This window comes from Vombatus ursinus, unplaced genomic scaffold (assembly GCF_900497805.2).
Source record: "Vombatus ursinus unplaced genomic scaffold, bare-nosed wombat genome assembly UNPS02001287.1, whole genome shotgun sequence".
NCBI lineage: Eukaryota > Metazoa > Chordata > Mammalia > Diprotodontia > Vombatidae > Vombatus > Vombatus ursinus.
The window spans coordinates 5,693,523-5,706,105 of NW_020941065.1; the positions used below are offsets into that span (position 1 = coordinate 5,693,523).

At 42.6% G+C, this 12,583-nt stretch overlaps 1 protein-coding gene across 1 annotated transcript in view; it reads right to left on the bottom strand.

The window, feature by feature from the left end:
• Positions 1 to 857, bottom strand: part of FBXO21 (F-box protein 21) — a 41,908-nt gene extending 41,051 nt beyond the window's left edge. Inside the window, exon 1 of the mRNA XM_027863718.1 lies at positions 589 to 857. Coding sequence (XP_027719519.1) covers positions 589 to 857 — 269 coding nt within the window. The remainder of the gene's footprint in view (positions 1 to 588) is intronic.
• Between the last annotated feature and the right edge of the window lie 11,726 nt (positions 858 to 12,583).

Here is a 12,583-nt window from a genome sequence, read left to right on the forward strand (position 1 = left end):
CAATAATCGCTTCCTGTGTGTCTGGCCCCAAGCGCTGGGGATACAAAGAAAGGTAAAAGACATTGCCTGCCCTCTCGGAGCTCACAGTCTAACGGGGGTGACAACATGCAAACATCCATGTCAAACAGAGCTTGGCACCTAGTAGGCGCTTAATAAATGCTGGTTGCCTGGGCAGGGCCCGTCCCTTTGTGTCTTTGTACCCCCGGGGCTCGAGTGGGCTGGTCTGCATAGGTGAACGCACGGACACAGGCCAGGATGCCCACGGCCACCGCCCACCTAGGCTCCAGGAGCTCCTGAAGCAGGGGGCGGGGCTACGCCTTGGGGGCGGGGCCTGCAGCCAACAGCTGGAAACCAGGCAACCAAGCCGGCAGCGAGGGGCGGTGCGAAGGTAGGGCTTGGCAGGAGCAAGGGGGCGGGGCCCGCGCAGGGGTCAGGGTGGGGCCGCCGGCGGGCGGGGCTGATGAGGGAGCAGGCCAATGGGACGCCCAGGCCGGAGCAGAGCGGCGAGGGGGCGTGCCCCACGAGGGCGGGGCCGGGCTTGGGCTGGGTGGGGCCTGGCCTGAGGCTTGGCCCGAGGTCCTCGCTCACCTCTCTCGAAACTGCCGCCGCCACACGTTGCCGCCGCCCTGGCACAGCTCACGCAGCCGCCGGCAGGTGCAGGCGACGTGGCCCAAGTCGGCGGCGCCCAGCGAGCGGCAGCATAGGATCAGCTCCAGAAGCTCCCCGGGCAGGTCCGTGAGGCCCAGGGCCCCCGTGGCTGCCACGGCCGGGCCGTCCCCGGCGCCGGGGGGCAAGGCGGGTTCCAGGGCCGGGGCCGCGGCCGGCCCGGCCGCCGCCGTCCCCTCAGCCGCCGCCATCTTGAATGTGTACCTGGAGACGTCACGGCGTTCCTACCCTGCCGTTAGGGCGCGTCGCCAAAATCCTGCCTAACAGTTTTCAGACACGTCTCCTTAGGGAAGCGGCATTGAGGGAGCGTCGCTAAATTATCATCACGCTTGAAGAACGTGGGGACCTCCATGACGTCAGCGGAGCGAATCTCCCCAGACACCTCCTCTCACCCAGTCTGTTAAAGGCGCAGGAACTGAATTCCTGATTTGACACCCCCCGCGGTGATAAGAGAAATTTCAATGTGGGATTGGGGGAGCACAAAGCATCTTCCTTTTAGGACCCCAGGTTTCTTTACAGCAGGGATTCCTCACCGTTTGGGGGCCATGGACCCCTGTGGTAGTCTGGGGAAGCCTAGGGACCCCTGCTCAGCATCAGGTCTTTAAATACATAAAATAAAATTCACAGGTGTGCAAGGGAAACTATCTATTGACATACAACTGTCAAGTTCGCAGACCCTGTCCGAGGGGCCGTCTGGCACCCGGCCTCAAAGCTCCTTTCCAGCTCTAAATCCTATGAAACCCCCTCCTTTTACAGAAGGGGAAACTGAGGCTCAGGGAGGTTAATTATAAATCATGGCTTGCATTTACACAGCGCTTTAAGATTTGTAAAGTGGTTCTGGATTATCTCTTTTGATTTGCCTAGGGCCACAGAAATGGTCAGTGGCACAGTCAAGATTTGAACCCAGGTCCTGTGATTCCACTGTGTGGCCTTGAAAATCACTGACTTCCTTCCTTGGACCTCAGTTTCCTTGTCTGTAAAACGAGGTGGATTAGACTAGGTGATCTTAGGGGTCCCTTCTGGCTCTGTGATCCTATGGTCGCATTTTATAGTTGAGGAAACTGAGTCTCTGAGAGGCCTGTCATTTGCTCAGCTGCTGTTGTACAGTCTTTTTCAGTTGTGTCTGACTCCCCATGACCCCATTTGGGGTTTTCCTGGCAGAGATACTGGAGTGGTTTGCCATTCCCTTCTCTAGCTCATTTTACAGATGAGGAAACTGAGGCAAACAGGGTGACGTGACTTGTCCGGGGTCATGTAGCTAGTAAGTGTCTGAGGCCACATTTGAACTCAGGAAGATGAATCTTTCTGACCCCTGACCTGGGGCTCTATTCACTGAGCCAACCTAGCTGGTAAATGAGTGAACAGAATCAAAATCAAGTCCTCTGAGTAGACCTTTGCACATAGCCATCTTTTTTTTTAAATTTATTTTTTTTTTATTATGGCCAGTTTATTTTTGCTATTGTTTTTATATCACCTTTATGTACCCAATATATACCCCTCCCCTCCCTCACCCAGATATCTATACTTTGTTTTTGTTTATTTTTGTTTTTTTTAAATAATATTTTTTTCCTAATTCCATGTAAAGAAATTTTTAGCATTCGTTTTAAAAAAATTTGAGTTTCAAATTCTCTCCCTCCCTTATCCCTACCCTCTCCCTGAGATGGTTAGCAATTTAATATAGGTTATACATGTGTGATCATACAGAACATATTTCCATATTAGTCATGTTGTGAAAGGAGACACAGACCAAAAAAGAAATAAAATACACACACACACACACACACAAATAAAATGGAAAGAGTATGCTTCAATCCGCATTCAGATTCCAGCAGTTCTTTCTCTGCAGGTGGACAGCATTTTTCATCATGAGTCCTTTGGAATTGTCTTGAATTTTGCTGAAAATAACAAAGTCATTCACAGTTGATCATGATACAATATTGTACAATATTGCTGTTCTGTTCACTTTGCATCAGTTCATGTAAGTCTCTTCAGGTTTTTTTGAAATCTGCCTGCTCATCTTTTCTTATAGCACAATAATATTCCATTACAATCATATGCCACAACTTGCTCAGCCATTCTCCAACTGATGGACATCCCTTTGATTTCCAATTCTTTGCCACCACAAAAAGAACTGCTATAAATATTTTTGTACAAATAGGTCCTTCCTTCCTCCCCTCTTTTTTATCTTTTTGGGATAAAGACCTAGTAGTGGTATTGCTGGACCAAAGGATATGCACAGTTTTATAGACTTTGGGCATAGTTCCAAACTGTTCTCCAGAATGGTTGGATCAGTTTGCAACTCCACCAACAGTGCATTCGTGTCCCAATTTCCCCACATCTTCTCCAACATTTATCATTTTCCTTTTCTGTCATATTAGCCAATCTGATAGGTGTGAGGTGGTACCTCAGAGTTGGTTTAATTTGCATTTCTTTAATTGATAGTGATTTAGAACATTTGTTTACCTGACTAGATAGTTTTGCTTTCTTCATCTGAAAACTGCCTGTTCATATCCTTTGACCCTTTAACAGTTGGGGAATGACTTGTATTGTTTTTTTTTTGTTTTGTTTTGTTTTGTTTTTTTGGTGAAGCAATCAGGGTTAAGTGACTTGCCCAGGGTCACACAGCTAGTAAGTGTCAAGTGTCCCTAGCTGCCCCTATAATGACTTGTATTCTTACACATTTGATTCAGTTCTCTATATGTTTAAGAAGTAAGGCCTTTATCAGAGATACTTGCAAAAATTGTTTCACAGCTTTCTGCTTTCCTTCTGATCTTGTTTGCTTTGGTTTGGTTTATGCAAAAACTTTTACATTTAATATAATCAAAATTATCCATTTTACGTCTCATAATGCTCTCTATCTCTTGTTTGGTCATAATTTTTTCCCCTTCCCCATAGATCTGACAGCTGAACTATTCCTTGCTATTCTAATTTGTTTATGGTATTAACTGTTACGTCTAAATCATGTATCCATTTTGATCATATCTTGATATATGGTGTAAGATGTTGGTCTATCCCTAGTTTCTGCCATTCTCTTTTCCAGTTTTCTCGGCAGTTTATGTCAAATAGTGAGTTCTTGTCCCAAAAGCTGGGGTCTTTGGATTTATCAAATACTAGATTATTATGGTCATTTACTAATGTGTATCCACTGGTATGCCACTCTATTTCTTAGCCAGTACAAGATTGTTTTGATGATTACTGCTTTATAATACAGTTTGAGATCTGGCATGGCCAGGCCACCTTCCTTCACATTTTTTTTCCCATTGATTCCCTGGATATTCTTGACATTTTGTTCTTCCAGATGAATTTTATAGTTTTTTTTCTAACTCTATAAAATAATTTTTGGTAGTTTGATATAGCACTGAATAAAGAAATTAATTTAGGTAGAATTATCGTTTTTATTATATTGGCTTGGCCTACCCATGAGCAACTAATATCTTTCCAATTGTTTAGATCTGACTCTATTTGTGTGAAAAGTGTTTTGTAATTGTGTTCATACAGTTCCTGGATTTGTCTTGGCAGATAGACTCCCAATTATTTTATATTGCTTACAGTTATTTTAAGTGGAATTTCTCTTTCTATATCTTGCTGTTGGACTTTGTTAGTAATATGTAGAAATGCTGATGATTTAGGTGAGTTTAGTTTATATCCTGCAACTTTGCTAAAGTTGTTAATTATTTCAACTAGTTTTTTAGTTGATTCTCTAGGATTCTTTAAGTATCCCATCATATTATATGCAAAGAGTGATAATTTTGTTTCCTCGTTGCCTATTCTAATTCCTTCAATTTCTTTTTTCTTTTATTGCTATAGCTAACATTTCTAGTACAATATTGAATAATAGTGGTGATGATGGGCATCCTTGTTTTACCCCTTATCTTATTGAAAAGGCTTCTAGGGGCAGCTAGGTGGTGCAGTAGACACACCTCTGGCCTTGGAGTCAGGAGGACGTGAGTTCAAATGTGACCTCGGACACAATAACACTCACTAGCTATGTGACTCTGGGCAAGTCACTTAACCCCAATTGCCTCACCCCCCCCAAAAAAGAAAAAAATGAAAAAAGAAAAGGCTTCTAGCTTATTCCCACTACATACAATGCTTACTGATGGTATTAAGATAGAAACTACTTATCATTTTAAGGAAAGCTCCTATTGTCTTAAAGAATGGGTGTTGTATTTTGTAAAAAAGTTTTTTCTGCATCTATTGGGATAATCATATGATTTCTATTAATTTTGTTATTGATATGGTCAATTATGGTAATAGTTTTCCTAATACTGAACCATCTCTGCATTCCTGGTATAAATCCCACATCTTCATAGTGTATGATCCTTGTGATATATTGCTGTAATATCCTTGCTAGCATTTTATTTAAAATTTTTGCATCAATATTCATTAGGCAAATTGGTCCATAGCTTTCTTTCTCTGTTTTTGTTCTTCCTGGTTTAGGTATCAGCACCATGTTTGTGTAGTAAAAGTAATTTGGTAGGATTGCTTTGCTTATTTTTCCAAATAGTGTATGTAGTATAGACATTTAATTGTTATTTAAATGTTTGGTAGAATTCACTTGTGAATCCATCTGGTCCTGGGGATTTTTTTCTTAGGGAATTAACTGATGGCTTGTTCAATTTCTTTTTCTAAAATGGGGCTATCTAAGTATTCTATTTCCTCTTCCTGTTAATCTGGCCAATTTATATTTTTGTAAATAATTATCTATTTTGCTTAGATTGTCCAATTTATTGGCATATATTTGGGCAAAAAAAACTCCTAGTAATTGCTTTAATTTCCTTTTTGTTGCTGGTGAATTTACCCTTTTCATTTTTGATACTGGTAATTTGGTTTTCTTCTTTCTTTAAAAAAAATCAAATTAACTAATGGTTTATCTACTTTATTGTTTTTGTTTTTTCATAAAACCAATTCCTACTTTTACTTATTAGTTCAATGGTTTTCTTATTTTCGTTTTTATTAATCTCTCCTTTGATTTTCAAGATTTCCAATTTGGTGTTATATTGGGGATTTAAAATTTGTTCTTTTTCTAGTTTTCTTTTAGTTCCATGCCTAATGCATTCCTCTTCTCTTTCCCTATTTTATTGATGATACATTTAGAGATACAAATTTTCCCCTAAGTTCTGCTTTGGCTATATCCCATAAATTTTGTTATGTTGTCTCATTGTGGTCATTCTCTTTAATGAAATTAGTGACTGTTTCTACGATTTGTTCTTTGACCCACTCATTCTTTAGGATTGTATTATTTAGTTACCAATTAATTTTTAATCTATGTTTCCATAGCCCTTTATTGAATATAATTTTATTGCATTATGATCTAAAAAGGAGGTATTTTAATGTTTCTTCCTTTCTGCATTTGATTGTGAGGTTTTTATGCCATAATACATGGTCAGTTTTTGTGTAGGTGCAATGTGCTGAGAAAAAGGTATATTCATTTTTATCCCAATTAAGTTTTCTCCAGTGGTCTATCATATCCAACTTTTTAAAAATTCTATTCACCTCCTTATCTTCTTTCTTATTTTTTTTTTTTTGTGTTAGATTTATCTAGTTCTGAGGGGGGAAAGTTGGGGTCCACTACTAGTATAGTTTTACTGTTTATTTCCTCCTGTAACAATGAAAATGGTTGGAGTTGAGAGATGAAATGTAGTGTTCAAGGAACAGCAAAAAGGCTAGTGTTGTTGGATAGTGGAGGTCTCTAGCTCAGCCCTCCAATGAGAAGGATCCCAGGGACAGAGAGCACTGATGAGATATGAATACCAGGGCAAGATGAAAAGATTCCTGGGGCATGGAAAAATCCAAAGGAGTACAGGCAGGAAACAAGGGATGAGTAACTATCTTAATTGTATATATTAAGAGATCTGCAGGAAGGTGAATATGCCTCCTGGACAGGGATTATATCCTTACCTTTGTACCTAGTTACACATAAAATTAGGACAGCTAGGTGGCACAGTGGATTGAGTGTAAGGCCTGGAGTCAGGAAGACTCATCTTTCTGAATTCAAGTCTGACCTCAGCACTTACTAGTCACAGTGACCTTGGGCAAGTCACTTAGCCCTGTTAGCCTTGGTTGCTCATCTGAAAATGAGCTGAAGAAGGAAATGTGCAGGGGGGGGGACACGTGGGGAGGGGTGTGTGCGGGGGGGGGGGGGGGGGGGGGGGGGGTGGAGACTGCACCTGCTATTGAAGAATGAACCCACTTGGGTTGAGCAGCCAGGAAGCTGACAAGTTGCCCTAGAAGGAGTCAGTCAACTAATATCTATTCAGTGTCCACTATGTGTCAGGCACTGTGTTAAACTCTGGGAATATAAAGCTAGGCTTAAAAAATGACCCTGCCCTTAAGGAACTCACAATCTAAGGGTGAAGAAAACGAGTGAACAACTATGTACAAACAAGATATAAACAAGATAAATTGGGGGGGGCAGGTGTTCGTAGTTTCAGAGGGAAAGCACTGGATTAAAGGAGGCCTGGGGAAGGCTTCTTGCAGGTGGAATTTAGCTGAAACTTGAAGAAATCCAGGGAAGCCAGGCAGCAGAGAGGATATGAGGAGAGTCCCAGGCATGGGGGCAGAGCCAGTGAAAACCCAGGAGGAAGGAGCCCAGCTGGGATGCTGATCCACAGCCAGCCCTCTGAAGAGCCAGCCCAGAACAGTGGAGTGACCTTCCTGCCACCCCACGGGCGAGAGAAAGGACAGCAGGGACCTGCAGCTGTGTAGTTAGAAGTTCCCTTGGTCATGTGTTTTGTGCCCACTCTTCCCTTCTCCTGGACTCTTGTGGGAGAGTGTGCTCCAGATGTTTGTGGAAATGCTTTCTAAATACAGTCCTTGCTATGACATTTGAGTAAATGCCCTTCTTAAAGAACTGAGTCTACTGGCTGATTAAGGAGAAGTATAGCAGTAGGGGCTTTTGACCTAGTATTTAGGGAGACAGCTACACCTAGGGCCCAGGAAGTAGTAACAGCTACCTCATGGGGACCCAACCAGCCAATGGCAGTATGAGTTCAGTGAAGGAGCTCTAAGGGGACATTGCATACAGATAAGAAAACTTGGGCTCAGAGTTACCCAAGGTTACACAACTAGCAAGTGGCTGAGGCTGGATTTTAACTCAGATCTATCCTGACTCCAAGTCTAGTGCTCAATAGACTACACCACTGAGATAACTTTGTTGTTCCTTCCTGCAGGCCCAGGGAAAGAAGGAAATCTGCCTCTATCTGCTGGTGAGAGGACTTCATTCCTTATTACAATTGAGGAAATGGAGGCACAGAAAAGCCAATGGCTTCTCCTCAGATATGACAGTTAATGATATAATCTGAGTTGGAAGAGATCTATCAAGTTTGACCTATATTTGGACAAAATTCTTCGCTACAACATCTCCAGCAAATGACCTTTGCATGAAGGGAGGAGGGGTCCCGCCACTTCCCCAAGCAGTCCCTTTTACTTCCAGACAGCTTTGATTTTTAGAAATATCTTAACCTCCAGCCTAAATCAGCCTCTTTACAATGACCACCCATGGTTCCTGGTTGGTTCTGCCCTGTGGGGTCAAGCAGAACATGGCTAATTTCCCTTCAAATATTTGAACACAGTTAACCTTTCCCTTCTGAGAGAAATGATTATTGCTTTTTCATATTAATAATCAATTATTGAATTAGGACCGGGATTTTTTCAGAAGCCTGCAGGTTGTTCAGTCTTTGAAGGATGTTTCTGATAATCATATTGGATTAACTTTCTTACCAATCTTGTTCAGACCCCATCCAGGCGGGGAAGCCATTGTGTTCTACTCAGGTCTGGGTGGAGGCAAATTCTTTGATTAAATTGCCCAAGGCTGGGGGTGATTTGGAAGTAAATGACATAATCAAAGAAGTCAAGTCCCCCTAACCCCTCATTAGAATGGGTCTGCCTCTCATAATAATATTCACTTTCTCTAATTATTTGTTAACCAATCAGAGTTGATTGTCACTCTCAGGGATATGCACTCTCCCGGGGCATATAAACTGTGAGCCTACAGTGAGTTGGCTTTGGTTTGAGAAGGCCAAATGACCATCCCTTATTAATAATATGCTAGCATTATTAATAAAGTGATTACCCAGAAATTATGTCTCTTGAACATTTTCAGTGTCACACTTCCTAAGACTTTTCTTCTGGGGCTCAATGGTGCCCACATCTTTCAACTGATCTTCATTAGGCAAAGACCCTGGAGCCGTTCTCCATTTTTGTTGCTCATCTCTGATTGCTTTCCAGCCCCTCTGTGTCCTGCCGAAAAGAGTGCCCAGAAGTGGACACACTACGTGGTCTGACCAGGGCTCTGGGTTTTTAAATATCCCTTTGCTAACTACTCACAATATCTTATTAACTTGCCTAGTTTTCTATAGGTGAAATGAAGAATGGTTATTTAATTTGCTTCCAGTTAGGTTAAGCTGTTAATTGCTTTTTTTGGATAGCTTCCTTATTGTAATAATTACATTAATGTTATGCAGTTGGGGACCCCTTTTGCTAAGGGTGAAATAAAAAACAAAACGAAAAAAACAACAACAAAGCACAGTCAAATAAAAGCATCATGGTACAGTGGAAAGAATAATGGACTTGGAGCCAAAGGACCTGGATTGAAACCCCACCCACATACTACCCGTGTGACGTTGGGCAGGTCATTTCACTTCTCTGAGCCTCAGTTTCCTCATCTGTAAAATAGGAGGGTTGGGCTAGATGGCCTCTGAGGTCTCTTCCAGATCTATGTCTCGGAATCTATGATGTCATACTCGGTGTCAGATCCCTGCCTATTTAACATTGTGAAAAATGATTTTTCTTAATAATCATTGTCTTGGAGACTCAGAGCTTTCCCATCCCTCTTTCTTTCAAAATTCAGTCCTTCTAAAGAAGGACATTAAGATATAATCTGAATAGATCTATTCCTGCTTGCTATGTTGCCCAGATAGGTCTGGGAGAATGTTGATTCCTCCCTATTATCAACTCAGGTGATATGGAAATTGATGTTTCTTGATCAAGATTAAGTGACCTAAGTCAGTACCCCAAGACCGCATTTTAATATAGCCCACCTCCCAGTGTGTTGACCAGTTAGATTGATTGGCATCCCTTGGGAACACCTACTCTTCAAAAGGCATATAACCCTGTACTCCCAACCCCCAAATTGAGCCAGTTCTGAACTGGCCCCCTTAGGGGGCCCCAGTTTTGGACTGAACTCCCATGCAATGCGTGTCAAGACAGCTTGAGAGAAATTAAAATGGTGACACATGCACCCTGATTTCATTTGTCTCTTTCTTAGAACAGACTCAGTTTCAAATTGGGGTCCGTAGGGTTGGACAACATCAATAGGAAGGCACTTTAAATCATTATGTAAAAGAAACTCTTCTTCACATCCTGTTGTTCCACAGGTTTCCTTGTGGTATTAGCTTGGGTTTGTGGATAGAGCACTGGGCCTGGAGTCAGGAAGACTCATCTTGAGTTCAAATCCATCCTCAGACACTTACTAGCTGTGTGATCCTGGGCAAATCACTTAACCCTGTTTGCCTCAGTTTCCTCATTGGTAAAATGCGCTGGAGAAGGAAATGGCAAGTATCTTTGCCAGGAAAACCCCAAATGGGGTCATGAAGAGTCAGAAAATAAAAGGACTTATAAGTTCCAGGTCACTGGGGAACTCAATATTTCAAAGATCTGGGATTTTTGTCTGTTTCTGTATTCCCATGGATACAGAGTTGTCTCCCAGAGCAGCTGTCCATGGTTGAAAAATAGTCATCTGGTCACCCTAGTGATGAGACTTGGAACTTATTTAGCATGCCTTCCTCTACCCCTTCCACCTCTGGCTTTCATCCTGGGAATAATAATACAATCAGCACACAGCCCAGGGTGTGACAATGGACTTCCCCAGGGCTTCCTGGACCAACACACTCCCTTCCTTTGTCACTCCTCCCTTGCAGGTGTCATCTCCCCTACTTGAGCCTCGTTTCACCTTTGTTCTACTATCCACAGGACCTAGCTGAGTGACTGTCACATAATGGGTCTCTGTAAATGCTTGGTGATTGATTGAATCCTTCAAATCTCTGCTCAAATCACACCTTTGGCTAGAGGCCCTTCTCCCCCCCCCATGCCTCCTCTTTTGGATTACATTCTTCTACTCTGTACGTATCTTATAGTTACAATGTTGTTTGAATGTTGACTTCTCCATTAGAATGTAAACTCCTTGAGGGTGTGAAGGTGCCATTTTTTGCCTTTCTTTATGTCCTCCGAACCTAGCAGGTGTCTGGCTTAATCACTGCAAAATGAAGGAGATGGACTTGGGTGGCTTGTATAGTACCTTCCAGCCCTAAACTTATGCTTTGTCCATTGAGATTTATCCACTTTCCTACCCATACCTTCTACTCTAACCACAGATAAAGTTGGTAGGGAAGCGTTTTGAGGCTAATATCTGTTATGCAGCCTTACTACTTGGCACAGTGCCTGGAATGTGATTCATAAATGCTTAGGTTGATCAAGTCAACTTGGGTGTCAACTTGGGGATGGTGCTGGACTTGGACTCAGGAAGATTTGAGTTCAAATCCTGCTTCAAACACGCTTAGGCTAGTCACTTAACCTTTCTCAGCCTCAGTTTCCTCACCTGCCAAATGGGGAAAATAATAGCACCCACATCCTAGGGTTGACCAAATGAGGCAATATGTATAAAGCATGTTGCAATCCTTTAAAGTGCCACAAAAATGCTAATATTGATTAATGTATCGTTGTTGTTTTTAGGTCATGTCCAACTCTTCATGACCCCATGGGCCATACAGTCTATGGGGTTTTCTTGGCAAAGATACTGGAGTGTTTTGCCATTTCCTTCTTCAGTGGATTAAGACAAACAGAGGTTAAGTGACTTGCCCAGGGTCACACAGCTTTATCTGTCTGAGGCTGGATTTGAACTCAGGTCTTCCTGACTCCAGGACTAATGCTCTGTCCACTGAGCCATCCAGCTGGGAAATGTTGTATCCCCCAGCAAAACATAAGCTCCTTGAGGGCAAGGACTTTATCCCCAGGGCCTGGCACTTAGTAGGTACTTAATAATGCTTCTTAATTGGTTAATCTCCAGGCCCATAAAGTCCTTTCCTACTTGATAGGAACTTCCAAAGTCCACTTCTGCTAGTATAGCCTTCATGCTCACTTGAAGGGCTTTCCTTGGCAGATTCTCACCAAATGCCATTTACATGCCATCCACACAGTCTTCTGGTATGATAGGTTTAGAGTTGGAAGGGGCTTCAGAAGTTGTGCATGGCAATCTTTTCCTATCACAGATGAGGAAACTGAGGCACAGAGTTTAAATGACTTGTACAAGATCACATAGCTGGTAAGATCATAGGCTCACAGATCCAGAGTTGAAAGGCATCTTGGATGTCTTCAACTCCATCCCTTTCATTTTATAGATGAGGGTGGCATAAATGCAGTCAACCAAGAACTGACTGAACTTGGCCTGGTTTTGTTCCCAGGCCAATGAATTGCCTGGGGCTGACCAGACACTGTATCACTCCAGCCTCTGATTATTTTGTAAATCTCCTGAACTCTCCCCTTTGTCAGAGATTCCTAAATTTTCTTTGCTGACTTTACCTTGTTATGCAAAACAACTTATCTGGTGAGACAGTGAGATGCCTAACCTCTCCCACCTGCAGCCTAGACATTCTCTCTGCCTTAGTACCCTATATAAACCCTGTTCCCAGCCCCCTGGGGGAACCCCAGCACTTGCTATGTAGCACCCCAGGCACAACTCACTTGCCCTGCTTGAAGACCTCCATTTTGTTGTATTGACTGTTTTCATTAAAATTCAGGTGGATGGGGAACTGAACAGAAGTTAAGTGGCTTGCAAAAGGTCACAATATACAAGTAAGTGATGGAGGAAGAATCTGACCCCAAAATCTCCAATGTTCTTTCCATGGTACTATATGGATGC